Source organism: Drosophila guanche, unplaced genomic scaffold (genome assembly GCF_900245975.1).
Source record: "Drosophila guanche unplaced genomic scaffold, DGUA_6, whole genome shotgun sequence".
Classification (NCBI taxonomy): Eukaryota; Metazoa; Arthropoda; class Insecta; order Diptera; family Drosophilidae; genus Drosophila; species Drosophila guanche.
Window position 1 is genome coordinate 635,662 of NW_022995755.1, and position 23,994 is coordinate 659,655.

At 43.7% G+C, this 23,994-nt stretch overlaps 4 protein-coding genes across 7 annotated transcripts; 3 read left to right on the top strand and 1 right to left on the bottom strand.

Annotated features, from left to right (window-relative positions):
* The first annotated feature begins 282 nt into the window (after positions 1–282).
* On the top strand, positions 283–8,609 carry LOC117589837 (bestrophin-2). Of its 4 annotated transcripts, none has more exons than XM_034282087.1 (8): positions 283–774; positions 3,401–3,623; positions 4,779–4,889; positions 4,950–5,706; positions 5,770–6,162; positions 6,791–7,448; positions 7,550–7,594; positions 8,023–8,609. In XM_034282087.1, the coding sequence occupies exons 2-8, from the start codon at positions 3,553–3,555 to the stop codon at positions 8,334–8,336; spliced, it is 2,349 nt and encodes a 782-aa protein (XP_034137978.1). In that variant the 5' UTR covers positions 283–774; positions 3,401–3,552; the 3' UTR covers positions 8,337–8,609. The 4 variants fall into 4 exon arrangements, with proteins under 4 accessions (XP_034137978.1, XP_034137980.1, XP_034137979.1 ...); XM_034282089.1 differs by having other exon boundaries at positions 5,770–6,012; XM_034282088.1 differs by lacking the exon at positions 7,550–7,594.
* Positions 8,610–8,804: 195 nt separating this feature from the next.
* LOC117589840 (zinc finger protein weckle) lies at positions 8,805–10,988 on the top strand. The gene is made up of 4 exons (XM_034282092.1): positions 8,805–9,054; positions 9,114–10,073; positions 10,132–10,481; positions 10,542–10,988. The coding sequence occupies exons 1-4, from the start codon at positions 8,869–8,871 to the stop codon at positions 10,672–10,674; spliced, it is 1,629 nt and encodes a 542-aa protein (XP_034137983.1). The 5' UTR covers positions 8,805–8,868; the 3' UTR covers positions 10,675–10,988.
* A 390-nt stretch (positions 10,989–11,378) lies between these two features.
* Positions 11,379–23,488, bottom strand: LOC117589881 (leishmanolysin-like peptidase). Its single transcript, XM_034282151.1, has 9 exons — positions 22,591–23,488; positions 14,821–14,969; positions 13,536–13,566; positions 13,372–13,454; positions 13,184–13,295; positions 12,737–13,122; positions 12,269–12,682; positions 11,902–12,194; positions 11,379–11,839 (listed from the first exon to the last, which is right to left on the bottom strand). Exons 1-9 carry the CDS (start codon positions 22,714–22,716, stop codon positions 11,379–11,381), a joined length of 2,055 nt encoding a protein of 684 aa, XP_034138042.1. The 5' UTR covers positions 22,717–23,488.
* On the top strand, positions 17,014–17,825 carry LOC117589686. Its single transcript, XM_034281842.1, has 4 exons — positions 17,014–17,034; positions 17,100–17,288; positions 17,347–17,523; positions 17,594–17,825. The coding sequence occupies exons 1-4, from the start codon at positions 17,014–17,016 to the stop codon at positions 17,750–17,752; spliced, it is 546 nt and encodes a 181-aa protein (XP_034137733.1). The 3' UTR covers positions 17,753–17,825.
* Positions 23,489–23,994: the final 506 nt, after the last annotated feature.

Below are 23,994 nucleotides of genomic sequence, written 5' to 3' on the forward strand. Positions count from 1 at the left end.
AGAATAAGAGCTGAAGTTTTCTTTTGAATTTTGACCTTTAAAAATATACTACTTAATATTAGCCGTTACTTTTGTTTCTCAATATATATTTGTTTTCTTAGGCTCTTCATTCTAAAATAATTTGCAACTTTCTTGCATGAAAATTCCGTGTCGACAAGAAAACACGCACTGAAATCTAATGGTGCAAGAGTGCGATGAGCAGCCGATAAGACCACCTTATATAGTTGCTCAATGGTCTCCGTGCATGATTTTCGCATGGCTGTGGCTGTTGGTTCATTTCAAAACAGTCAGTCGTGGAGGGTGCTCGGAAAAAAGAGAGAGAACGGCTGAGACCAGACCAAAGCAGAGCACCGTACGCGATTTTTGTTTGAATGACTGTTGTGTCGGGCATGGCTGCATTTGTGTCTGTGTGTGTGGAAAGAACTTCGGCGGCAACAACGACAGCGACAACTAAAACGGCGAAAACAACGTAAAAAATAGTGAAGCATAAAGGCGAAGACTGAAGAAAAACACAAAAACCCAAGCGACCAAGCGACCAAAAGCGACCGCGTGCCCGTCCAAGTGTGTGTGTTCAGTGTACGCCGTGCGTGTGTCTTCATGTTGTGATTGTGTGTGAACAGTGGGAAGGGTTTTTGTTTTCTTACCTTCAGCCGCCATACTCTACCTGAGCGGGGCTAATTCATAAATCTATTCAGTTTTGGTACTTTGCATTGCGTGCCGTAAATCCCAGCAACAACATGCACAAATAATAGCATTCGCCAAGCATTCGTAAATGTAAGTGACCGTGATGCGATTTAATAACAGTGCATGGCTGGGAATAATAACAACAACAACAGCAACAACCATAGACTACAACTATAAACTGTGCTTCCAACGCGTGACTAAAATCGATTGGAGAGTCAAAGAACAACAAAAGCAAAGACTGTTTTTGCAACATCCCAAACGCCGTTTGTTCAGAAATCATATAAAAGGAAGTTATCTCTGTTTGACCAGCTTCCATGGCTCCAGATATCTCCTTTCAGAGCAAAGCAAAGCAAAGCAAAGAAAAGATAATTTCGTAATTGAAGCAAGAATTTTTTATTACAAAAGTACCGCGACTGTGAGCACTGAGAGTAGAAGTTCCATTTTGAGTTCCTAAATATGTATAAACCTGATGTAAAACTGTGCTTAAACATACGGTACGACAAATTGAAGCAGCAGAATTTTCACTGTACATAGCATATAATATTGTACATACATATTTTGTACATAGTACATAAATATGTACATATCTGTGCATGTTTTTGCTTCATGACTCATCTTTGCCAACTGCAATCTCTACGCAAATTACTTTGGCCATCGAAATATAGATATTTATAAACCTCTAAGATAGGTCGCCCAAAAACCAATTTATCAAAATAATAATATTATAATTATTTTCTACCTCCATCTGTCCCTCAACGAAACCCACTCTTCTGCAGCTTATGCCCAAATTTCGTGAAGCATTCAAGAAAATGCACTGTTCTCTGCGCCAAAAGACGCAATCGTTGAGCATTATTTAAATTTAGCCACGCGCCTTTCTGGCCCACTGACAATTCTCTACAGACGCCTGAAATACTTGTACTCGCTGAAAATGTCATTAACCTCGGTGATTTGAATTCGAATGTTGTCGTTAGATTCGATTCACTGTAAAGAATATTGAGCTTTATGCAAATACGAAAGATAAAGCCAATGACATTCCCAGTCAAATCGCGGCATACATGACTGACCGAATTTTTCCGTCTTTCTAGGTCAACAATGTTGTCTTTTCTCTGTTTGTTCCGCAAATATTGTTCCCAGTCAGTGAAATGCATCATGAGCACTTACTACTATAAACATACGCCGCTAAGAGGTCAGTTCTCTTGAAGAATGCACATTGATAACTTCCATGCAATAAACAATTGGAAAACGCATGTGACAAAGAAAACATTGAGTTGTATATCACTTCGAGTGGCACTTTCGTTTAGTGAGCGAATTCGATTGTGGGCTCCCCTGCACTCAAGACTGGACTCAATTAATTTCCGTCTGGGACTGCTTGTTGTAAAGATTTGTAGAGTCAGCATTTCGGCACAAGAAATCAATGAATTATTATCCTTCTTTGTTGCATTTGACAATAATTTATGTACTTTCCAAATCATGCATTCGCTTTATACCTACTATATATCCAGTCGAAAGTCTCGTTCTTATCGCGCTTTCTGTTTGTTTATCCAAGTACAAACACGATCTCAGGCATCTGCCACTCTGCTGCAGCAGCTTAAATCAAGGGAACTAAGTAAATGAAACCCTCAGACAAAAAAATGCATACATATGTACATACATTCGTATGTATGTATGTATTTCTAATCAATTTCAGACAATCTCTAGTATTAAAAGTTAACTAATTGTTTTGTACAATATTTATGAGCCAGGGCCCAATACAGCAAACCAAACAAATAAAACCCATGTAGAATAAGCGATCATTTTGGAACTCTACCTTGCGTCAGGCCTACCTATAAATGATGTCATGTTCTCCCCATTAAATGCTGGGATCACATGGCACAGAGCTGCTCTTATATATTTGTATATGCGAGTATATGGCATAGTATGAGCTTGAAGCCCAGTTCGTGGTGTGATTTCTGATCATTAGCTGGCGCTGGTTCGCAGAAATTCTCGCATTCTTCGTTGTCTCTCTTTTATGACGGAAATTCATTCAAACATCGTCATGTACAAACATATGTGTGTAGTATTTACCAACAAATGAGCTCATCTGAACTCGATTATCATTACATATGGTTTTCCCTTGTCTTACGAGTATATGCCAAACATTAATAAATGCCATTCAATATAGAACTTTATGTTTGTCTGTCTCGTAATTGGCATCTAATCGCTGGAGAGTGACCCCCATGGACACCTCTCGAAATCAAATGGAGATACCGCCTTGCATGAGGCTGTATCTCTGGCATCGCCCACACGCAAAAGTTGAGCGAGTGTCTGACGTTTTTCCACCCATTTAAACTCGCATCGGTATTAAAGATAAACTAGTACATACTACATACATATACATATGTACATTTATGTATGTAGTATTCATATAAATTGCAGCAATTAATGTAGTCAGACCCACACTGTGACATTTCTCTTAAATGTTAAATGCATTTCAATTGTATTCCGCCTTGTAGGTTGTTCCCCTTTTTACTTGTTTCATTGCATGTCTAATTGTGAAAAAATATATCGATTTTTGAATTATAAATTGCATTATAGTTGCTGTTGTTGTTGTTGTTGTTATTCCGGACTGCGATTCCTGGTATAGTTACTCACATCTAACCTTACATAACGCAAAGGTCTCTCTTTGTCTCTCTTTACTGAACAAGAACACAATTTGGTTTATCTCATTTCGTTTTAGCAAATGAATACTGACAAAAAAAGTGATGACTGAGGCGCGATAAGAGAGAGAGAGTCAGCATCGAGGGACTACAACCGAACAATCTCAGCTATAATAAAGAACTACAAAAACTATACGAATATAGTGTAGAGGAATAAAAAAAGAGTGCAAAAATGACAATTACGTATACAGGTGAAGTGGCCACTTGTCGCGGCTTTGGCTGTTTTCTCAAATTGTTGCTCAGGTGAGTGAAGTTAAAGTCTCAACTTATATACACTGTTCACACGAAGTAGGCAAGTCATTGAGCATATATATAGATAGAGAGTGCGAAATTGCTAGCTGTCTGTTAATTATAGAGCACTGACACAGTTCATACAATTGGTAGGGATAGCCCCACACACAGAGAACGGCAGTCCGAACAATTGCCGCAAATGCAAATTACACTTGTAGAATTTTTCCACTTTCTTTCATGATGCAAAACTGCACTGAAATTGCTCCTCCACCACAGAGAGTGGTCTGTCCCCTATCAGTGTGGGTAGTAATCTGAACCTGATGTAGTCCCATGAATGTACTTTGTGTCTGACATCTGTCAGGGCTTGTTGTATGAATTATAATTTAATAATGAAGAGCCACTCGTGGGGGTGGCTTTTCCCCATATCCTCTGTCCACGCGTAACTGATAGCGCATGATTATTGCGATTATTACTAATGATAGGCCAATCAATGGAACTGTTGATGATCTAATAAATGCGTTATCAACATTTGTTTACATCCACCTGAGACGGAATCTCCCACTGCGACCGTGAATCAGCAGCGTTTACTCTGAAAATACATTTCAAAAAGTTTCCAAAAACCATATAAATATTGTTTCTGCTTGCCCGATTAAAGGACAACCGCTTTGGCCATTCCCATATCGTACGAGCCTTTACTTATTATATCACGCATTATTAGACTGATAAGCTGTGCAAATGCCGTGGACGTAGACAGCAAACAGCAGTTCGGGAGGCAATGTTTACATTTTGTGCTCCAGCCAAATGTGTTTTATGACGTTTCACTGCCAACAACAAGTGTCCAATGTTATCGGCCCATAATATCTGAGGGCTAACTTTGGCCATGACGTTGCCAATCATAGAAGTTCCAGTTACCGAGGCACATGTCTCATCCACAGACAGAGTGACGCTGCCAAGCGGAAGAGGATAATCAGATTGGAGGTGCTATCAACTCCGTGGAGAATCCGTAACACACGATTGCCACTGTGGCCTGATAAGGGTCAATATTCAGCTAAATGCTGATTAGCCTGACGTGTTGAGTCTATTTATATAGGCTGATGTATCTACTGTACAATACAAATAAGTCGAGTGGCATGCCAATTTACCTTCATGATACTTTCCCTTTTGCAGATGGCGTGGAAGCATTTACAAGCTGGTCTGGCTGGATCTGTTGGCCTTCCTCACCATCTATTATGTTATCAATATGGTATATCGTTTCGCTCTCAATCCCGCACAGAAAGAGTGAGTATACCCAGCGTTTTGTTATATCTTTTACACATTTACTAACTGAACCACTTGCAGAACCTTCGAGGCCATCGTTCAGTACTGCGATAGTTATAGTGATCTCATTCCCTTATCCTTTGTGCTGGGCTTCTATGTGTCCATTGTGATGACGCGCTGGTGGAACCAGTACACCTCGATACCCTGGCCCGATCCCATCGCCGTCTTTGTCAGCTCCAATGTGCACGGCCAGGACGAGCGTGGCCGCATGATGAGGCGCACAATCATGCGATATGCGTGCCTCTGCCTCACCATGGTGCTGGCCAATGTGTCGCCGCGTGTGAAGAAGCGCTTCCCGGGCCTCGACAATCTGGTGGAGGCTGGTCTGCTCAACGACAATGAGCGCACCATCATCGAGGCCATGAACAAGTCCTTTCCGCGACCCTCCAAGCACTGGCTGCCCATTGTCTGGGCCGCCAGCATTATCACGCGCGCCCGGAAGGAGGGACGCATCCGTGATGACTTTGCCGTGAAGACGATCATCGATGAGCTGAACAAGTTTCGGGGCCAGTGCGGACTCCTGATCAGCTATGATACGATCAGTGTGCCCCTGGTCTACACCCAGGTGGTGACTCTGGCCGTGTACTCATATTTTCTCACCTGCTGCATGGGACAGCAGTGGATAGATGGCAAGGTGGTGGGCAACACCAGCTACTTGAACAAGGTTGATCTGTACTTCCCCGTCTTCACCACGCTGCAGTTTTTCTTCTACATGGGCTGGCTGAAGGTGGCCGAGTCCCTGATCAATCCCTTTGGCGAGGATGATGATGATTTTGAGGTAAGCATAACACAGACTCAACCAAAAAACTCGTTTTAGTCTTGATATAAATATTTCTTGCAGGTTAACTGGATGGTTGATCGCAATCTGCAGGTGTCCTATCTGATTGTCGACGAGATGCATCACGATCATCCCGAATTGCTCAAGGATCAGTACTGGGACGAGGTCTTCCCCAACGAGCTGCCCTACACCATAGCAGCGGAGCGTTTCCGTGAGAATCACCCGGAGCCGTCCACTGCCAAGATCGAGGTGCCCAAGAGTGCGGCCATGCCCTCGACGATGTCCTCCGTGCGCATCGATGAAATGGTTGGTAATGATAATGGCGCTGCCGCCCCTACTGCCGGTGCTCCCACAACACAATCGGTGGTCACAATGCCGTCTGTCGCCGAGCAGGCGGAGGGCGTGCCACTGCAGACAGTGACCTATGACTTTCCCAAGGGCTCGCCAGATGAGGAGGTTAGAATCAGAACGTTGGCAGCACTTTCTAGAGTTACGAACCATTGGCACCAGACTCTCAATTGGTTATCAGACAAACAACAATTCGTTCATCTGTCCATGTGACCAGTCTCGAATATCCAAAACAAAATCTAATCAAAATCAAAGTTTCTAACCTCCTATTCGCTCATTTTGGGATCACACTTCTCTCATTGGCATTCAGAATCACAACGGTGCTTGGTAGTTATATAAAAATATGTTAATTATAAAATATAAACGAATGTAAAAAGTGTTTAAATTTAAGCAGATCAAGCATTGTGGTACATGGAGATCTCTATGTTACTCAACAGAAATATTTTTCTATAATCAAATTTAGTTTTTAATTTGTGTACACAGTGCTTGATCTTAGATGGTGTTTGTGTCTCTCTATGACTATGCATACTAACTTTTGATTCTAACTATTCTAATCAATCTGCCTACAGTCTAAAAGCCTCCTAACAGCACCACGCACTGCACGACTTCTAAAACGCTTTCAACTGCACCAAAAGTAAAACTTTACCGCACTGAATGGTGTCAAGCAAACCGACAGCACAACACAATTTTATTATGTTTTATATTCCCTCATTAATGTAACAATTCTCTCCTGCAGGCGGATGATGCCAGCGGAATTCACTTCTCGGCAGGCAATGGAAAAATGCGCTTGGGCTCATCCCCCTCGCTGGTCAGTGTGTCGGGCACGTTGTCCCGCGTGAATACTGTGGCCTCGGCGCTCAAGAGGTTCCTTAGTCGCGACGACAGTCGCCCGGGATCGGCCACGCCTAGTGATGATCAGAAACCGTACAAGTTCCCGTCCAGCGCCAGTTCTGCTAGTCTCACGGCTGGAAATGTGGGATCGGCCACGTCGGCCGGGAAGCCAGCTGGAAGCCTGCGCATCACCCAACAGGTCATCGAGGAGGTGGATGAGCAGGCCACCATCACCTCCATGCGCGCCAATGAGCCGCGACCCAATGTCATGAATATCTTCGGGCCAGGCACGGCAGGAGGAGTCTCTGCACCACTGCAGCCACCGCCGGCTCATTCCGAGCCCGTGGACATACCGTCACGTCCGGTGGAGTACAATCGCGCCCAGTCCCAGTACGAGCCCAGCCTCTTCCCGCCCGGAGGAGTGGATGCTCTGCTGAGCACGTCGGCTCCAGCCGGAGGCAGTCCCTCGCTGTTGTCGAACGCTGCCACAGCGCCCAGCTCCCCCGTGGGAGACAGCACCAAGTCGCTGTATGACCAGCAGAAGGCTGCCAGTCGGGAGACGGGTAAGTGATGGAGCGGATGCTGCAATGGGTAGCGTGCTTCTTAAACTCATATTTAACATTTGTGTATCTTCATTTTTTCAATCAATTCGCGAATTATAAAGAGAGACCCGATGCACCGCAGGTTTTCAGGTGGTTCATCACGAACGGTAATGTTCATCCTCCATTGGCCCTAATAACTTGTTCGAATCCTTCTTTAGCTTGCTCTGCGTAATCGTTGCTGGTTTACAATATTTTCTTTTACGTAATCTCTTTTTTTTTTGTAATTTTTGATTTAATTTTTAATAAGTTATTTGTAACAATTGGCATGTGTTTTTTTGAGAGCGCTGCCCCACACCTTTTTGAGTACTAACCCAAGCTTAGACCCGTCTTCCCAAATTATTGTATTCTCCGTAGCTTTTCTGGGCTACCGTGTAGGTAGACATCATTCCAAGCGTAATTCCAAATTCATTATTGGTACCTTGCCTATTAGCCTTAGTCCTAGCTCTGTTTATAGTCGTTGCACGTATCACCTGAGTTCTTCCCACATTTCCGCTGAAAAAATCCAACTAATCTCTCTCTCCGCATGTGTTTGCAGTGGAGAACATGGACCTGAAGTCCTCCAATGATGTGCTGGCCAGCAGCACCGCTGCCGAGCCCGAGGATGAGGGCGATGACTTTGAGAAGCTGAAGGCCGCCCGCGAAAAGGAAAAGCTCGCGCGCCAGCAAAAGAATCTGGCACGCACCATCAGCACAGCTCCGGGCGTAGATGCCGCGACTGTGGCCGCTTCCATGGCTGCCCAAGCGAATGCCGTACTCACGGCTGCGGCCTCAAGTGCCGATCTGCTCGCCGCCGGAGATCTTGTGCCCAGCTCCACGATGAAGTCGGAGAATGCCACGAATGGCAGCTGAAGCGACGCCCAGTAGTATTTTGTTGTACAATTATTGTGTCGTACAATTATGTAGCCTAAGTCTAGCGCATTATCTAATTTAGCTGAGCTGCTAAGCTTAACGCCGATCAACTTAATATTCTAAAAATTAAGAATGCTCATAACGTTTAAACGAGCTTGAGTAAGGATAGACCTATGTATCTAACGCTGTTGATAACACAAACAAACACTATTCTAAACGCTAAGTAGAAAGTTATTTGAATATTTACAAATATAAGATATTTTTGTAAAATAACTCCAATTAATCTTTATTTTTGTTGTACATTTTAATTCCTTTTCCTACACAGATGTAATTAGCAACAGCGACACCTGTTGATCTTTACACGCAACCATTTTATTTGGTATATTAAAAATACCACAAATTGTATCCTTTTTGAGTGATGTGGCATCCCTACCATCTGCGAATCCACTATTTTTGCCCTGCCGCGTCCATTTACAAAACATAAATAACAATTTTTAGTTTATAATTTGTATTCGATGATTGCTGTTTCAAAATGACCAACCATGGAGCTGGTGGGGCAGTAGCCAATGCCGGTCCAGCCGCTTGGCACAAATGGTGCCGCCTGTGCGCCAAGGATCATCCACAGAATGCAGACGTCTACGCTAGGCAAGAGGACCAACAACAGTCCTCCTGGACGAGTATGTTGGCCATGGCCATTGGCAAATACTTCTGGGTGGATGTAAATAATGGTTGGAATCTTACAAAATATGTACATTTAAGCCGAACTTATTGTTGCAGATCAAAATGGAGGACGAGCTGAGCAACCACTTGTGTGTCGAGTGTTTTACGCTAATGGAGTGCCTGATTGAGTTCTCGGAGCGTGTGCGACGCGTTCAGACGCTCTTCCATAGATTGCAGAACCTGAAGCAGGATGGATCTGTGGACTATGAGGAACTCAGAACGGACTGCGGCCTACTGACCGACGAGTGGAAGCACGTCATGTCGAAAGCAGTCACCGTGTCACCGTCTCGGCGTTTGCAGGAGAAAGTGACGGAAGAGGAAGTGCAGGAGGAGCCAGAGCAGGAACTCAAAGCAGATGATGAAAACGTTGAGGCAGAGGAAAATTCTGCAGCCTGCATGGAGGATGAAATAATAGAGGAGTGCTACGATGAGGAGTCCGACATAATAGAAGAAAGCGGAGACGAGGAATATAATGAGGAAGAACCGTCAGAGACTCCCCTCGATGTAGAACATGAAAAAAGCTCGCCCGCCATGGACACCGAATCAAATGCGGAGGATGACCCCGAGCCAAACTCGCAGGACGATAGAGCTACCATTTACTCATACAAATGCGAAATCTGCCGCAAACCCTACAAAAAGCCGAATGCATACAAGCGACACATGCTGGAGGTGCATAATACCATGCCCAACGACTTGCCAAATCTCGACTGCATCGAATGCGGTGCCAGCTTTCCCACAGTGCCTCAGCTGCAGACCCATCAGCGCAGCCACTTGCCGGCCAAGGACAAGGCGGATAATCGTTGTCCCCACTGTTCGAAGCTCTTCACCACGCCAGGAACCCTCAAGCGCCACATCGAAGGCATCCATCAGCAGATAAAGCCTTTCATTTGCGACATTTGTGCCAAGAGCTTCAATTTTCTCGCCGCGCTCAATGATCACAAGCTGGTCCACACCGACGAGTGTCCCTTTGAGTGTCCCATTTGCCATCGTGGATTCAAGAACAAAGCCAGACTCAGGGTAAGGTAGATCCATGGAACCATCTGCGAGCATTGCTAATCTCAAAACCCACTTTCAGGTGCATTCAGACACGCACAGTGCCACCATCTACGAGTGCAATATCTGTGGACTGAAGCTCAAGACGAGGCGAACCTTCAACAAGCACAAAATCGTCCACTCCGACGAGCGGCAGTACAAGTGTGAGCTCTGCGGTGCGGAATTCAAGCGTACGAAAACATTAAAGTCCCATCTCATACTGCACACTGGCATACGGCCGTACAAATGCAATTTCTGCGACAAGGACTTCTCCAATGGCTCAAACTGTCGATCGCATAAGCGCAAGGCGCATCCCAAGGAGCTGGAAGAGGAGGAATCCAAAGGCGTGACACGCTCCACACTTTTGCCCGTAATCGCTGAGTTGGCAAAGGCGTAAGTACAATGACTAAGACTCTAGACTCAACAACTATCACATATTTTATCATTAAATAGCTCAAAACGCATCAAGACTCCTGCCAAGCGGTTCAGAAAGAAGGCCAAAAATAATGGGAAAGCCAGTGAATCTCCAGCAAAGGACACGGCAGCTGAGAATGAGATACTCTACGAACTTGTTGGGGATCTTTGAAACTCCATTCAAAACGTATTCAATAGGAAAGTATTATAATAAAGTTTATTTAAAGACAAAATGGGGAAGAAAACCAGCGCACAACTTTCTTTCAATAGAATATTCATATTCTCTGTTGGTTTATTCACAATTCAAGTCTATCCCCACTACAGAATATTACAATTTGAGGGCAGAGTTACATTTACATACCATTAAATGCTCGATAGGCAGGCTGAAATTGAGCTTGAAACACTTTTAAAGTTTAAACTTAGACGAGAAACTAATCATCGAGTATATAAATCACATGAAAATCAAATTAACGAATTTCGAAAAGAGAGAACTAAACAATTATAATAAATAACAAGGTTTTTTTTCGTTGCCGACGCAAAAACAAAATAACAAAATACCAATTAATGGTCATCGATCAGGCTTTGGAATGTTTAGATCAGAATTCGAGAAACCTAGAGCTGTCCGTGAATGTTCTCGTCTCTCACGGACACCCTTAGCAAAGATCACATGTAGGGATGGACACAAAGCACACATTTACACATAAAATATATATAGCTAGAGATGGACATTGGGGAGCTTACAGAGGACCTACATATAGAAGAATTGAGCTTATGGATATATAGCTAAAATGTACAAATTTCACTAAATACACACGTAGAGCAAATAAAAGTGCACCCAGGTGGATCAGCGATAGTTGAAACCGGGCCGGGGATAGCCTAACTATGACCCAGCCACAGGCACGCTGCCAGCAAGAGTGCAGCACTGATTATGGCCACAGAACGTTGGTGTCTGCTGTCCGCACCGCAGGCAAGATTGTCGCGCGGATATTTGTTGAGTGGATCGGGCTCCTCGCTGGGGCGACACTGTTTGCCTTGGGCGGCAAAGTGCGAGCCGCACAGCTCATGGCAGGGCGGACACATGATCGCTCCCTTGTGCAGCCAGCCATTGGCTTCTATGCGAATGGAAAGCTTTTGGCCGGGGAACGAGCACTTGTAGGTGTAGTTGCCCACCAGGATGTGCAGGCGACCATCGAAACAGGTATACTTGTAGCAGCCACTGCCCCAGTGCTGCCATTCGCGAGTCTGATGGCAGGAGCGCTCCTCCCACATGGCCTCGCTATGATCGAAGCACTTTGAGCCATCGCCGTAGCTCTCCAGGGCAAAGTTTTTCTCCGGCTCTGCAAGGGCAAGGAAGTTGCTTAAGAACAGAAATTAAATTAAATATAAGCCTTGTAATTACTTGGATTATTCTCCACGAAGCGACAGTGGGAGCCGCGCACTATGATGTTCTTGCTGCGCCACGTAAACTCCTGTATGTAGGGACAGTGATCCGCCAGTGAAACGGAGCCACCGAAGAAGCCCTCCTCGCCGCTCTTTACATTGTGAAGGCTATCGAAATTCTGATAGCTCTTGGGCAGCTCGTAGTCGTGCCGTATGAGATTACACAGCGCCACCGAGTTGCGATCGTCTGTGCATTCGGTCTGCAGCGGATCCTGCTTCACCTTCGAGCAGAACGGATGTATGGAGCGGCCTCTGTTTGTGGGACACGCAGAAAACAGTAAGTAGCAAAGTGACAACACTGTGGAGTGCTGAATTCTATTTCTTACTTGGCATGATTCATTTGTATCCAATCCTTGCAGCTGCGCATGGCAAAGGCACAGCCAAGGCCCTTGCCCCAGCTTAGGGGAGTGGCCATGGAATAGTTGGCCCGATACCAGCCGGAATCCTCCATCAGGGCGAGGGTGATGCGTGAGAAGACCGGCGACTGTGTGTGCGTGCCAGTCATGGCCTCGTTCTCGAGTATGCGCTTCTCCCAGTGAGTCAGGGCGGTGCCCTCGCCGCCCTGATCCTCTAGCTCAGCCCCCTCGAGATGATCACAGTCGAAGTGGGCACGCGCCTCGGCCACGACGCGAGGCGTCACCATCATATCGATCTCCTTATTGACATGGCCACCACGCACAGACCAGTTCTCGCGCACCACCTTGCGTATGGTCTCATTGCTCCACTGATGGATCTGCAATCTGAAAGGAGCAATCAGAGTTTGAGTTCGATTTCAGTTTAGTGTCCCAGCTTACTTCTCGTTCAGGTACGGCTTGCCCGTTTCCGACTTGCGGGGAGTTCGCGGTCGTCCTTCGTCATCCCTGAAGAAGGCATAAAGACTGACGGAGAAGCCCAGGGCATGCAGAATCTCATGCTTGACTGTGGATATGAGTGTTTGCAGCTCCTGTGGCTTGGTGCTGATGCTCTCCGGACAGAGATTCGCATGTCCGGCAATGGGTCGATCCAGTGCCGCCTCCTGCTGACAGTGGGCCGCATAGGCCACTGTTAGACCCTTAAAGCAGCGTTGCGTCTGCCTTGCCGAAACGTAGAACACAAAGTCCGCGTTCTCGATGCCATCTCCCGGCTGGGTATTGCTATCAATGCGACAATTCTGCCCAGTGGCATTGCATACCCGACAGACCTGAAACACAAAGCGAGGATAATTAGGATTCATGGAAATTTTACGGGGAGGCAGAACCCACATCCAAATGCTCGTTGGGCACTTGAACCTCGCCGCACATTGTCGTTGCCTTGCATTGGTCGATGCAGTGGGTGTGTCCGTTCTTCACATAGACCTGCGTGCTGTCGCATTTTCTGCAGAACACAAAGCACAAACATATGAGCCATGAAAACATGAATAATTTATAATTGGAATTGTTCCTGAACTTACCTATTCAAACGTATAATGCCCTTGGTCTCTCGTACCATCAGGGCCTGTTCCCAGAACTGCACGGCCTCCGGCAGCACTGTGTCCTGCAAAATTCAGTTGCATTACTAAATGTCAAAGCACAAATTGTGCACCTACGAGAATTAGAAATATAAATATCCTCTTACATTTATTAAGTTGAACTTTTCCTCCTCCAGTCTGAAAAGAGCGACACGGCGTAGGCATGAAAATATACAAGGATTTTGCTTTGATTAGTTTTTCATTTGTAGCAAAAACAAGTGGGAAGACGATTTGTTATTGGGAAAATGCCATGCCCTGAGAGGCAGCAGCAACAGCAACATGTTTACGAGTGCCAATGGGGGGTACATTTCCTTGTGGAAATTAAATTTTGATGATTTTCAGAATTTTATAATTGATGTTTAAAGCTGGCTACCGTATGAATAAGAGACGAAAGCATGGCTAGACGAATTTCAGTGAACCAATCAATAAGTCCTCTTTGAAATTTCTTCTTTGCCAAAGACTTGATGGATGCTGACTTGAATTTATAATTTAATAGGCATACTAGACACTCCCCAGCTACTCAGACCCAGGTACTTGTGAAACGCACTGTTTGCACCTCTTGCAGCCACTTCATTTTTAATAACGAGATTGATATCGTAAGCCAAATCGAGTCAAGTTAGTTTTCCCGCTGACCTTGTCCGTACTGCCATTTGCTCGCCAATCGCGATCGACGTGGCTTGGATTGGACGTTTGGACTGGCTGTAAATTGGTACTGGGCCGTGTGGTGGTGGATGGTGGAGGCTAACCTTAGGAGAGCCACCAGCACCTCGCCTAACTGCGTTAATTTGGACAAATTGCGGCTGCCCCGGAACCCGAACCGAACCTCACCACAAAACCAATTTCGACTTCAAGTGTTACTCAACTCAACTCGGTAACGGTGCATGGCCAAAGCAACACACAACAGATACAGATACAAGCACACACATACAGTTAAGAGAGTGAACTGTTTTCTTGGATACGATATGTCGTTTTTGTGAGGCCTTAACTTGACATTCGGCCAAGTCAGATTGTAAACTGTTTTTCTGCTTGCTTGGCTGCCTGCCATTAAAGTGCAATTAAAGCCAATTTCCATACCCTTGCGTACAGCAGGGTATTATCATGTTAGGCACGGGCAATGTTACCACCACACAGAAGGAAGCTGAAAGAATAAAGCCATAATGCAGCGCCTGCTTCGGGAGAGTTTGCTAAGTTGATTTAAAGCTGCGGTGCAACTAGGTTATCGATTGGTTCATATTTGTGTGAATATAAGTAAGTATTTATCCATAATCGCAAGCTGATGACCTTGAAGCTGCCCGAGCTATAAGAGTATACAAATTTCGCTGGGCCAAAGTCTGTTTTCAGCCTGGAGTTTTTCGAGCTGGAGCTGGAGCTGGTGCCGTGGCTGGAACTCACCTGTAAACGGAATCATCATAGACGAGCAGAATGCGCAGCGGTTGCTCGGCGTAGACGCTGCGCCGGCGCACGCTATGCACGGCTGCGTCGCTGTTGCCGGTGGCGTCGTCATCATCGCCAGCCAGTTGGATGCGCACGCCATGAACGACCTATAAAAGCGAGAGAGATAAATAATGAGATAAAGATGGAGAGTAAGAGTAGGAATGAGAGTGAGAGTGAGAGGGAGCTGCAGATGGAGGGCAAGAAAATCACTCAGCGGAGCTTAAACGAAAGCGAAAACTGCTCAATTTTGTTGCTAGTTTTGTGTTATTATTGTTAACTTTTAAATGACGACATGTCACATAAAGGCCACACAAAAACCCAAAAGGCAAAGGCAAAGGCAAAACGGTAATTGGTCTGTGCAAATTGCAGGGAAATTAATTTTAAATTGCCCGCCAAAATGTCGAACGATTGGCACATCGCACAGCCCCAAAATGTCAATGATTGGTGTTGCTTGTTTCCCTTATATTGTACTTTTGTTATTTCTGCTCATTTACTAGTATTGTTTTGTTTGTTGCCTTTTGTTTTGCCCAAAATAAAGATAATAATAAATATGCTTTTCAGTCATTGTGCAATGTGTGCCAATTATTAGGAATAAATTAGATGTCTGTCGTCTTCGTTGAATATGCATGGCAGGGCCAGTCGTTGAATTGCGATGATAATCTCTTGACAGTCAAAGAGACAGACAGACAGACGGCAGTCGCTCGACACTCATCGGCATAAATTTGTTGAGAGTATATCAGAGATACACACACACACACACACAAAGACACTGAAGACTGAAGCATGCTAAAAATATATTTATGCCCATCAAGCATTAAAGGTTGCGGCGTCTGGGCTCCCCTCTTCGAGCGGGGGCATACTAATGGCGAGGGAGGGCCTACTGGTCTTGAAAGCTATTACATTTCCACAAATGCTGTGGATTGTCCATAAAAGTGAAAATGATATGGTCTGAGTGGCTTTGGGCTTATCTGGGATACATAAAAGGAGACCCCCCGCCAGCAGTAGCAGCATCCATCAAGAACGTTAAGAAAGTGAAAGCCAGACAACAAAGGAACAAGAAAATGTAAATTATAATAAAGCTAATTTGCACACTAAATGAATGAAATGACAGACAATGCAGCTTTGGTTTTAATTGATAAAAAGCCATGTGCTCCCCTACCATAAACGATGGATGCCGTGGGAAGTGATTGGTGAGGTGTTCACGAGTGCGGAGAATGTTTACAGCTGCTGACTGCTGCTAAATGGCAGCTAAAGACACCTGCGCGTACCCAGAGAACCAGAACCAGCGCCAGCATCAGCATCAGCACCAGAACCAGCTCCTATTTGTCGCAGAACAACAATGGTAATAGCTATGGCAAATGGCGATGTTTATCCAAGAGACATACAAAAGAGCTTGGCATTGAAATGAGCTGAACACACAGAGGCGTGCACACACTGATTGAAGTGCTGAAAGGGGAACAGGCTGTGATTGAAGGGGAGTGGGGCGAGTCATCATTTATGAGTAAGCTTTCAAGGGCCACTTGTCACGTGCAGGTACAATGTGCTATATCATCTCTCAAAAGCCCCCTGTACACCCCGTCAAAGTATCATCTTTGAGATAAAAATGGGCAAAGCATAAGTAAGCCTTCAAAGAGTTATGTCGGCTTCAATCGTGACGATCAAAACTCCACTTGCACCTAACTCCCCTTCATTGATTCAATAACTCGATGTCTCTGTGGTTGAATGCATTCAATAGGCATTGGAAAAACCGCATAAATTACAAATCATCTGCGAAACGTTTGGCAGGTGAAAGAGTATGACGCACAATACCGTTTTGGACAGCTATTAGTGAGCAAGCGAGCGAGAGAGAGAGAGAGAGAGAGAGAGAGATTTAGCGATAAATGCAACTGAAAGGCATTGTTCGCTGTATGCGAGTGAATGCATTTCATTAATAGCTTTGCTTTTACAACAATCATCAAATGGGCAAATATTTTGGTACACATTCATCTGTTAGAGCTCTCAACAGATGAAATCAAAGCTCTGCAAATGTTTTATAAATGCACAATTTATTATATATTTACGAATAATTAAAAGTAGATTAATGAACTGCAAAGTAATAATGTGGTTTAGAGTTGGGTAATATCACCTGATGTTCCAGTAAACATTGAGAGGATGACGAGAACACAATTCAGGGTTTTTTTTTCTGCAATTTGCCTGGGAAGCTTAACCTATTTCTGTGTGAGTTTATAATTCTTCAGACTCTTCCGCAATCTCGTGTTTCAATAATCGAATATCGAAAGGTGGAGGGTTCCTACAAGTTCAATTCGCTGGCATGTGATGTTATTAAACCAGAGCTGGGATATATTCAAGAGTGCGCCATTAAGGCAGTCGATAGGAAGCGTAATATGATCAATATTGTGGCGTATCTTAACAAAAGCATTACAGACGTAAATAGTGATCCAAAATCCACATCTAAATCTAAATCTGAGCATATACTATTTTCAGTTTGAAATCCAATTTAGAATGGTGAAACGCGAAAGCGGTGGCTGGCATCCTTTTCTATATGAAATGAGAGTAGATGCTTGCAAGTTCTTCAGTAACCGCAGAAGGTTATTTATTCCCAATTTAATATACTCAGCTCTAAAGCGTTTTACGAATGTTAATCACACATGTCCGTATTTGGTGAGTCTCCAGATCGGAATACATATTATTAGCAATATCAATCCAATAATTATATTAAACTTCTTCCAAGGCTGGTACCGTTTTGAGTCTGTGGAATTGGAGCCCAGTTGAAGCGAAAGTTTTAGAGAAATTTCCCGTAGAATTCGGTCAATATGGATTACAAACAACTTGGTACTCAGGCAAAATGCGTGTTGTGGAGATTAATGGCTCAGTTTTATATTTTAAATGATTTATAGTTATTTAATATTATGATTTTCAAGCTCAAAGAATTATAGTTGCTGTGCCTTTTTTGGGAAATTCGCGTGGGTGCTAGGGACACACTTTCTAACTATGGCAGTATGCGCATATGCTTATTCAATCTACGATAAGACGTAATGCCCAACTGGCTTGCATACTAACACAGATTGGAATATCTAACAAATTTTCTCGGTTTGTGGGCCACACTCGAGCGTGTCCAGTTTTGGATATGCGACTCACGTTTAAGGCAGAAACTATAGCAAGGCAAAAAAGAAAGAAAAGGAGACCGGCATACTTCGGCGAACCGATGCTGCAAATACCCTTACTGATTTCATCGAAATGTTGATCAAAGCCGATTCCATGTGAGCAGGAATTTCTGTAGATTTTTTATGGGTTTTAAGGGGGCTTTGCGCGATTTTTAACGACTTAAATATTGTGGGATCAGTGTCGTATTAACGGCTGCCGTTGACCTTCAGGTCGTTGCAAACTTCAGCCGAAACTTGCAGTACCCTCTTGCCAGGGTATTCATATGTACAAAAAGTGTATCAAAGCAAATAAAGAAAAGAGAAATGTTCAAAAATGTAACCACAGTTGGCTGCGCCTGCGCCTGCCTGCTTGATTACCTCCCGTATTTACTTTTTAAGCCAAACAAATAAGCTGCACAAAAACTGGCATAAATAGCAAAAAACCTGAAGACACGCACGCCTGCGCCTGCCTCTGCCCTGCCCAGTCCCGCTTGTGTCTTGCGGCAACATGCGCCGGGGGGGGTGCACCACAAGTTGGCCGGATTATGAGGCTACAACGTGGTTTGTCCAGTTGCGCATGCTAATTTTGGGAGCGGGAATCGATCATCGATCGGCTGTTGAGTAATTATTTACGTCTCTGTCTGTCGGGCTGGCTGTTTGTCTGTTTGTTAGTCAGTCGTGCATGACAACATTTCTTCGACTCCGACTTCCACTCTCTTTCTCTCTTTCTTCCCCCTCTTTTCTGCTTTTTATGACTGTCACCATCACCAGGCGTTCAATGCTCGCTCAAGTTCGGCGGATCAATGGAACTGGCCCGTCGAAGCTTTCAAGTGAGTGTGTTGTTGTTGTTGTTGTTCTCCATTGAGCATATTGTTATTGCTTTCACTTTCATTGGCACGTCACTCTCCCTCTCAGGTATTCTCGCACACTGTTCCGCTCTTCGCTCTCCGTTATGCGTTAATTGTTTGCTGTAATATTGAGCATCGATTTTTTTGCCTATGTCTACTTTGCATGCTATTGCGATGCTCTCTTTGGTGTCTGTGCGTGCCGCTCTCTGCCTCATCTGTTTGCTGATTATTATTTCACTCAATTTATTTCTTACCTCACAGTTTGACCGCATTGGAAGTAGAGGAGGGGGGCGACTGCCGCCGACCCTGGCCTGACACTGTGTTGCTTAATCGAAATTATTAAATGCATTCAATGGCCTCGCCCCAAGCACTAACTGATCACGCGGATTAAGGGCCATTAGCAAGTGTTTGTCTCATTCAATTTACGCAGCTTACTGTTATAAATTGGTTCCGTTCTAGCGTGGTTTGCCTTCTAGCTTCCTTTCAATCAACATCAATGAAATAATTGCATTTTCAGGCACATACACCCCCATGAGAGCGTTCCATTCAAATTGAAATTCCAGTTCCAATTGGCACGCTGAGAATGGAGCGTGGATAAGCGGTGAGTGGGGATGGAGCTTAACGCCTGTTTCCAGATACCAAAGTGCCAAGCTTAAATTGGTTTATGCAAGGGATCCCATCCCATTGCCCTCGACCATCATAACGTTTCCTTTTGCAGTAAAAGGTACAGTCGAACTCCTCGTGCTCAAGAAAACACCTTTAAAGTGGAACACTTATGTACCATTATATATATTTATGTATGTTTATTTTTTGTAATTGCCATGTTATCTTTGCACATTTTGAATATCATGTTAATTTTGTATTGAAATTTAACCACAAATATGTCAGATACTTGAAGCAAGGCCTCGTCATCGTATTTTCTTAATGATTGGAATCGTAAACGTTTTTTTGTAATTAGGGCAGATTTGTTGTTCCTATACATTTTTGTTCTCTTAATTAATGTATTATTTATTTATTTATTTATAAAAGAAGATAATGGTTAAAAGAACTAAAGTTCGAGTGGCAGATAAATAGATTTAATGAAGTTGTCTTTAGAGAAGTTTTACTGTAGTACATGCTATTCAACATGCACCATGATGAGGAAGCTGCTCTTCTCCTGACTTGTTAGCAATTGGCAAGTCTGTTTCCAACACATTTCATTTAATGGCCCTGAAGCGGGCTGTATGCAGGTACATTCGTGCTAACTGCATTTAGCTGTTATTAAACGTGTTTCCACTTGCCTTGATGGGTAGATAAATTCAAGATATTTATTCGCATGCTGATTTGACCGTTGACGGGCTGTTTCTACTGCTTTCATAACTACCGTCTCCCTACGGTTACACCCCACATTATTTCTCATTCTTCTCCTGTTTATCCGACAGTGGTGCTGGTGCTGCTCTCAGTAATTCCATTGAAAGTGAACCAAAGCAACAGCAACAAGTTCTGCTGTAATGCCCGTCATATTTCTCACTTTCAAGGCTCCCCTTCTCCTTCTCTTTCTCCTCCTCCTTCATTCCACGTACTTGATACATGAGTTGCAGCAGCGGAGAGACTGTATAACAGATGCACATAATTCGCCAATTACTGTACAATGGGTAACGAGTCGTTTATTGAAAATGACAGGCAGAACAACGGAACAAAAATCTCCATTTACATCTGGCGCACCAGAAAAAAGGCTTCCTTGCACTGAACAAATTCTTCTTACTTGAGGAAACGTAATTTACTCGATTTATATCATATCAAGATGCAATTGAAATCAATCATTTAACATTTATGGGATGTGCAACCGTTACTTAGACCACACAATGCATAAATGTACATAAAATGTATTTATGTACAAAGCCTGGTATTTCCCAAAAGATTATAATTTAAGTCGAGAACAAACTTTTCCAGAATTGACGCCCACTCACTCTTAACTTGTGAAGCTTCCTCAAGCGAAAATTGAGAGAGCGTAAATAAAGCGAAGAGCAAAACTTTTAGCAGCATACAAAATTGCAGCACGGAATTAATTTAAAGGGAGCTTACAGTTGACAAACATTCAATTTATCTGTACGTCGCATGATTCACTTGCTCACAAATGCGAATTCAATCAGTTCTCAATAAATCTGAAACGATGTGGACATGTAACACGTCGTTTAATAAGTTGTAACGTGGACGCTCAAAGCCCGAGCAAAGTGCAGCTGTATATGAATTCATTCGCTCATCCGCTCGGTCATTCAACAGTTAAACAGCATCGTTGTCAGTGCAGCGTGACAAATGATTCAATTTGGAATCGTTTACATAGTACTGCGGGCTGTCTTATTTATGTACACTTTTTTCCCATAGCTGATAAAACAGCTTAATTAGAATCGAGTGCTACTCGGGCTGTTGTCAACGGGAGAGTTAAATGCATGAATGTATAAAAGCAGCGTAAGCTTTGCGGTTTGGGTGTACATATCTCCCGCATAATATTTGAGTTAATATTACCCCAATCACGGCGCGTGACAGGATGAATCTGAAAGGGTGGGAGAGGGAGAGAGTGAGAGTGGAATATCTCTGGGTTGAAAGGGAGACGCCCTCTAGCAGTATTTTTATTACTAATAAGAGTTTAAGTTACAGATAATTAAGTTAATTACCCGCCGTGCAACCACGACAGCATCGATAGGTACAGACAGACAGCGTGTATTAATTCTCTCAAGTCACTTTTACTGCGAAGGAGGGAGGAGTGTAAGTTGAACTGGAACTCGAACTTGAACTGGAAACAACTGTAGTACCAGTCATGTAAATTTTCCCCTTTGCACAATTGAAAGCAACCTTTATTTATGGCGACATGCCAATTAAAATTCCGTTGATTGGAAATAAATTCAATATGAGAAAATCCCCCAAGCAAAACAACAAAAATGGAAGCTAAAACGAAGCATTGAAACTGCTTCCTGAAACATCGATTTCCGAACTGGCAAAGGTTCAGCAACAATTGGAATACGGATTATGTGGCTGTAACCACTTGACTTTAAACCTAATTCATAACTAGATCAGATTATACATATTATACATGGATATAGTAGCTGCAGGTGATAGCTGTGTGGCAACCATCTAGCCAATCCCAAAGCCAACCTCTGGTAACCACATTGCATGCCGTGCTGAATCTTAAGTGCGCATATGATTATCCCATCCAGTGGCATTAGTCAATAAGTTGCGGTTTCCATTGCTCTGGCTGCTAACCAGAATCATTCGGGTGGCTGCGTGAGAAACCTCGTTTTAGTAAACTTTAATAACATACCTATTATATGTATTCGTGGAAAGGCCTCCTTTGTAAATAACACCAATAAGGAGCTTACGCCTAATGAGCAGAGTTTGTGACTCACAATACAGAGGCTGCCTGAGAGAGATTCCGAGTATTCCGATTATACAAAATATTATAAAAACGATGTCTTCCCCAACATTTTCTCAATTTCTCACTAAAGATTCTTCCAGCTTCTTCCACGCCTTCACCGAAGTCAATTTGTTGCTCTGATGCAGGAATGACAAAATAATGATGCCTCGTTCTGACATTAAGAAACATTTAAATGTATCGCTTTGTTCGTTGCAAGTAGCTTTTACGCGAAGCTCCCACAAAAGGGACACATTTTGTGGAGTTTTCTTTGTTTGTGTGTTTGCTTTTCGTTCGTTTCCTGGCAACACCTCGCCCTTCCCTCTCTCCAACATTTGGCGGCACTTACCTCATGGGCTTTGGGATGCTGGTGCTGACAGTTGTGTGCCCTGGCCGTCGCCAGAAGCCAGCAGCAGCAGAGGCCAAGGGCCACTAGGAATGTGCCCGGTTGGGTCTGCAGCGGGGGCATGACCATGTTTAGGGCGTGGGACGCGTACTTTGAAAATCGCTAATTATAGATTCCTGGGCAGGATGGGCATAGTTTTAGCCGCTGCAATCACTTCACAGGATGCTGAAATTTGTCCGATTGCAGCGCGTTGTTGTTCGCGGGTATTTGTTTGCTTTGTCAATTACTAGTAAATCGCGTTCTGCGAAACCGGCCCCCAGTGCCTTTCCACACTCACACACAAACACACGCGCGTACAATCGCATATATATTTATATGTTTGTGCATAAACTACCACACTGAACAATTGGGGCTTTTGGACTACTTTTGTTTTTGGGTGGGTGTGTCCGCGCGAATTCGACCCACACCGCTGCAGCAGCCTTAGACTTGGTTGTTTTTGTTTTGCAGCAAGCGGCTCGACATAAATGTCAAATTCTCATGAACTTCCCGGCGGCAGAATGCATTGCACGGTCCCTAATTCCCTGGCTCATTTATACGCGCAACATAATTAAAAATCCTCTTAGGTTAATTCGAATGTTTTCATTGATCAAAACATTAAACACACAACACACAAAAACATTGTCGCGAGGGGGTGGCGGCAACTCCACAGTGTTAGAGCGTCCTATGCGAGGGTAGCTTGGGCATTATTATTGTTATTGTTGATAAATCAAAGTAAATCAAGATTTTGTATCTTTAATAAACACTGGGTCAACGCACAACACCTTTTCCTGCTTGAAAGCAATCTGGCGTTACTTCTGCTTTCGGTGTTTCGTCCGCGCGCCACCTTCGCCATTCAAGTTAAACACTTTTTTGAGCTTTAAAAATTATAAAACAAAACACCAAAAAAATTCAAGCAGTGTGACCGGGGAAGGCCATCGGAAATATACCGAATATACCCTTGCATTTTCAAAATATACTGTAAATATACCGTGAACCTTAAATTATTTTCCTCGATTTTGATGTTCTATTTGACAATTAGAAGGTTACAAAGACTTTTAACTATGAAATAATAATTTAATCCGATTGAGGAATCATTTTGGCTTATTATAATTACTCATTTTTATTAGATTGTGTACCTTATGGCTTTATATTTTTCCAATTTGTATTTGCATTTTTCATTAAAATCCCCCCTTCTGGAAGCAAGGGAGCTTTGTGTTCAGTATGTAAATGTACGTGACATGTAGAGACACATGAATGTAGCTGATGTCATTGAAAATTATTTAAAAATAGCGCGCTCAACAAAAGAAGATAAGAAATTCTATTGTTTTCCTGAAAGGGAAAGGGAAGAAATGCTCTCAGTTGAGTCAA

Excerpts from the sequence above, each read along its gene's own strand:
- LOC117589837 (XM_034282087.1), top strand. The coding sequence starts at position 3,553 with ATGACAATTACGTATACAGGTGAAGTGGCCACTTGTCGCGGCTTTGGC. Across the intron at positions 5,707-5,769 it reads AGGATGATGATGATTTTGAG|GTTAACTGGATGGTTGATCG; the intron begins GTAAGCATAACA and ends TATTTCTTGCAG. Across the intron at positions 7,449-7,549 it reads GGCTGCCAGTCGGGAGACGG|AGAGACCCGATGCACCGCAG; the intron begins GTAAGTGATGGA and ends CGAATTATAAAG.
- LOC117589840 (XM_034282092.1), top strand. The coding sequence starts at position 8,869 with ATGACCAACCATGGAGCTGGTGGGGCAGTAGCCAATGCCGGTCCAGCC. Across the intron at positions 9,055-9,113 it reads GCAAATACTTCTGGGTGGAT|ATCAAAATGGAGGACGAGCT; the intron begins GTAAATAATGGT and ends TTATTGTTGCAG. Across the intron at positions 10,074-10,131 it reads AGAACAAAGCCAGACTCAGG|GTGCATTCAGACACGCACAG; the intron begins GTAAGGTAGATC and ends ACCCACTTTCAG.
- LOC117589686 (XM_034281842.1), top strand. The coding sequence starts at position 17,014 with ATGACGAGAACACAATTCAGG. Across the intron at positions 17,035-17,099 it reads TGACGAGAACACAATTCAGG|ACTCTTCCGCAATCTCGTGT; the intron begins GTTTTTTTTTCT and ends ATAATTCTTCAG. Across the intron at positions 17,524-17,593 it reads ATCACACATGTCCGTATTTG|GCTGGTACCGTTTTGAGTCT; the intron begins GTGAGTCTCCAG and ends ACTTCTTCCAAG.
- LOC117589881 (XM_034282151.1), bottom strand. The coding sequence starts at position 22,716 with ATGGTCATGCCCCCGCTGCAGACCCAACCGGGCACATTCCTAGTGGCC. Across the intron at positions 14,970-22,590 it reads AGCATCCCAAAGCCCATGAG|GTCGTTCATGGCGTGCGCAT; the intron begins GTAAGTGCCGCC and ends TCGCTTTTATAG. Across the intron at positions 12,195-12,268 it reads ATACAAATGAATCATGCCAA|AGGCCGCTCCATACATCCGT; the intron begins GTAAGAAATAGA and ends TCCCACAAACAG.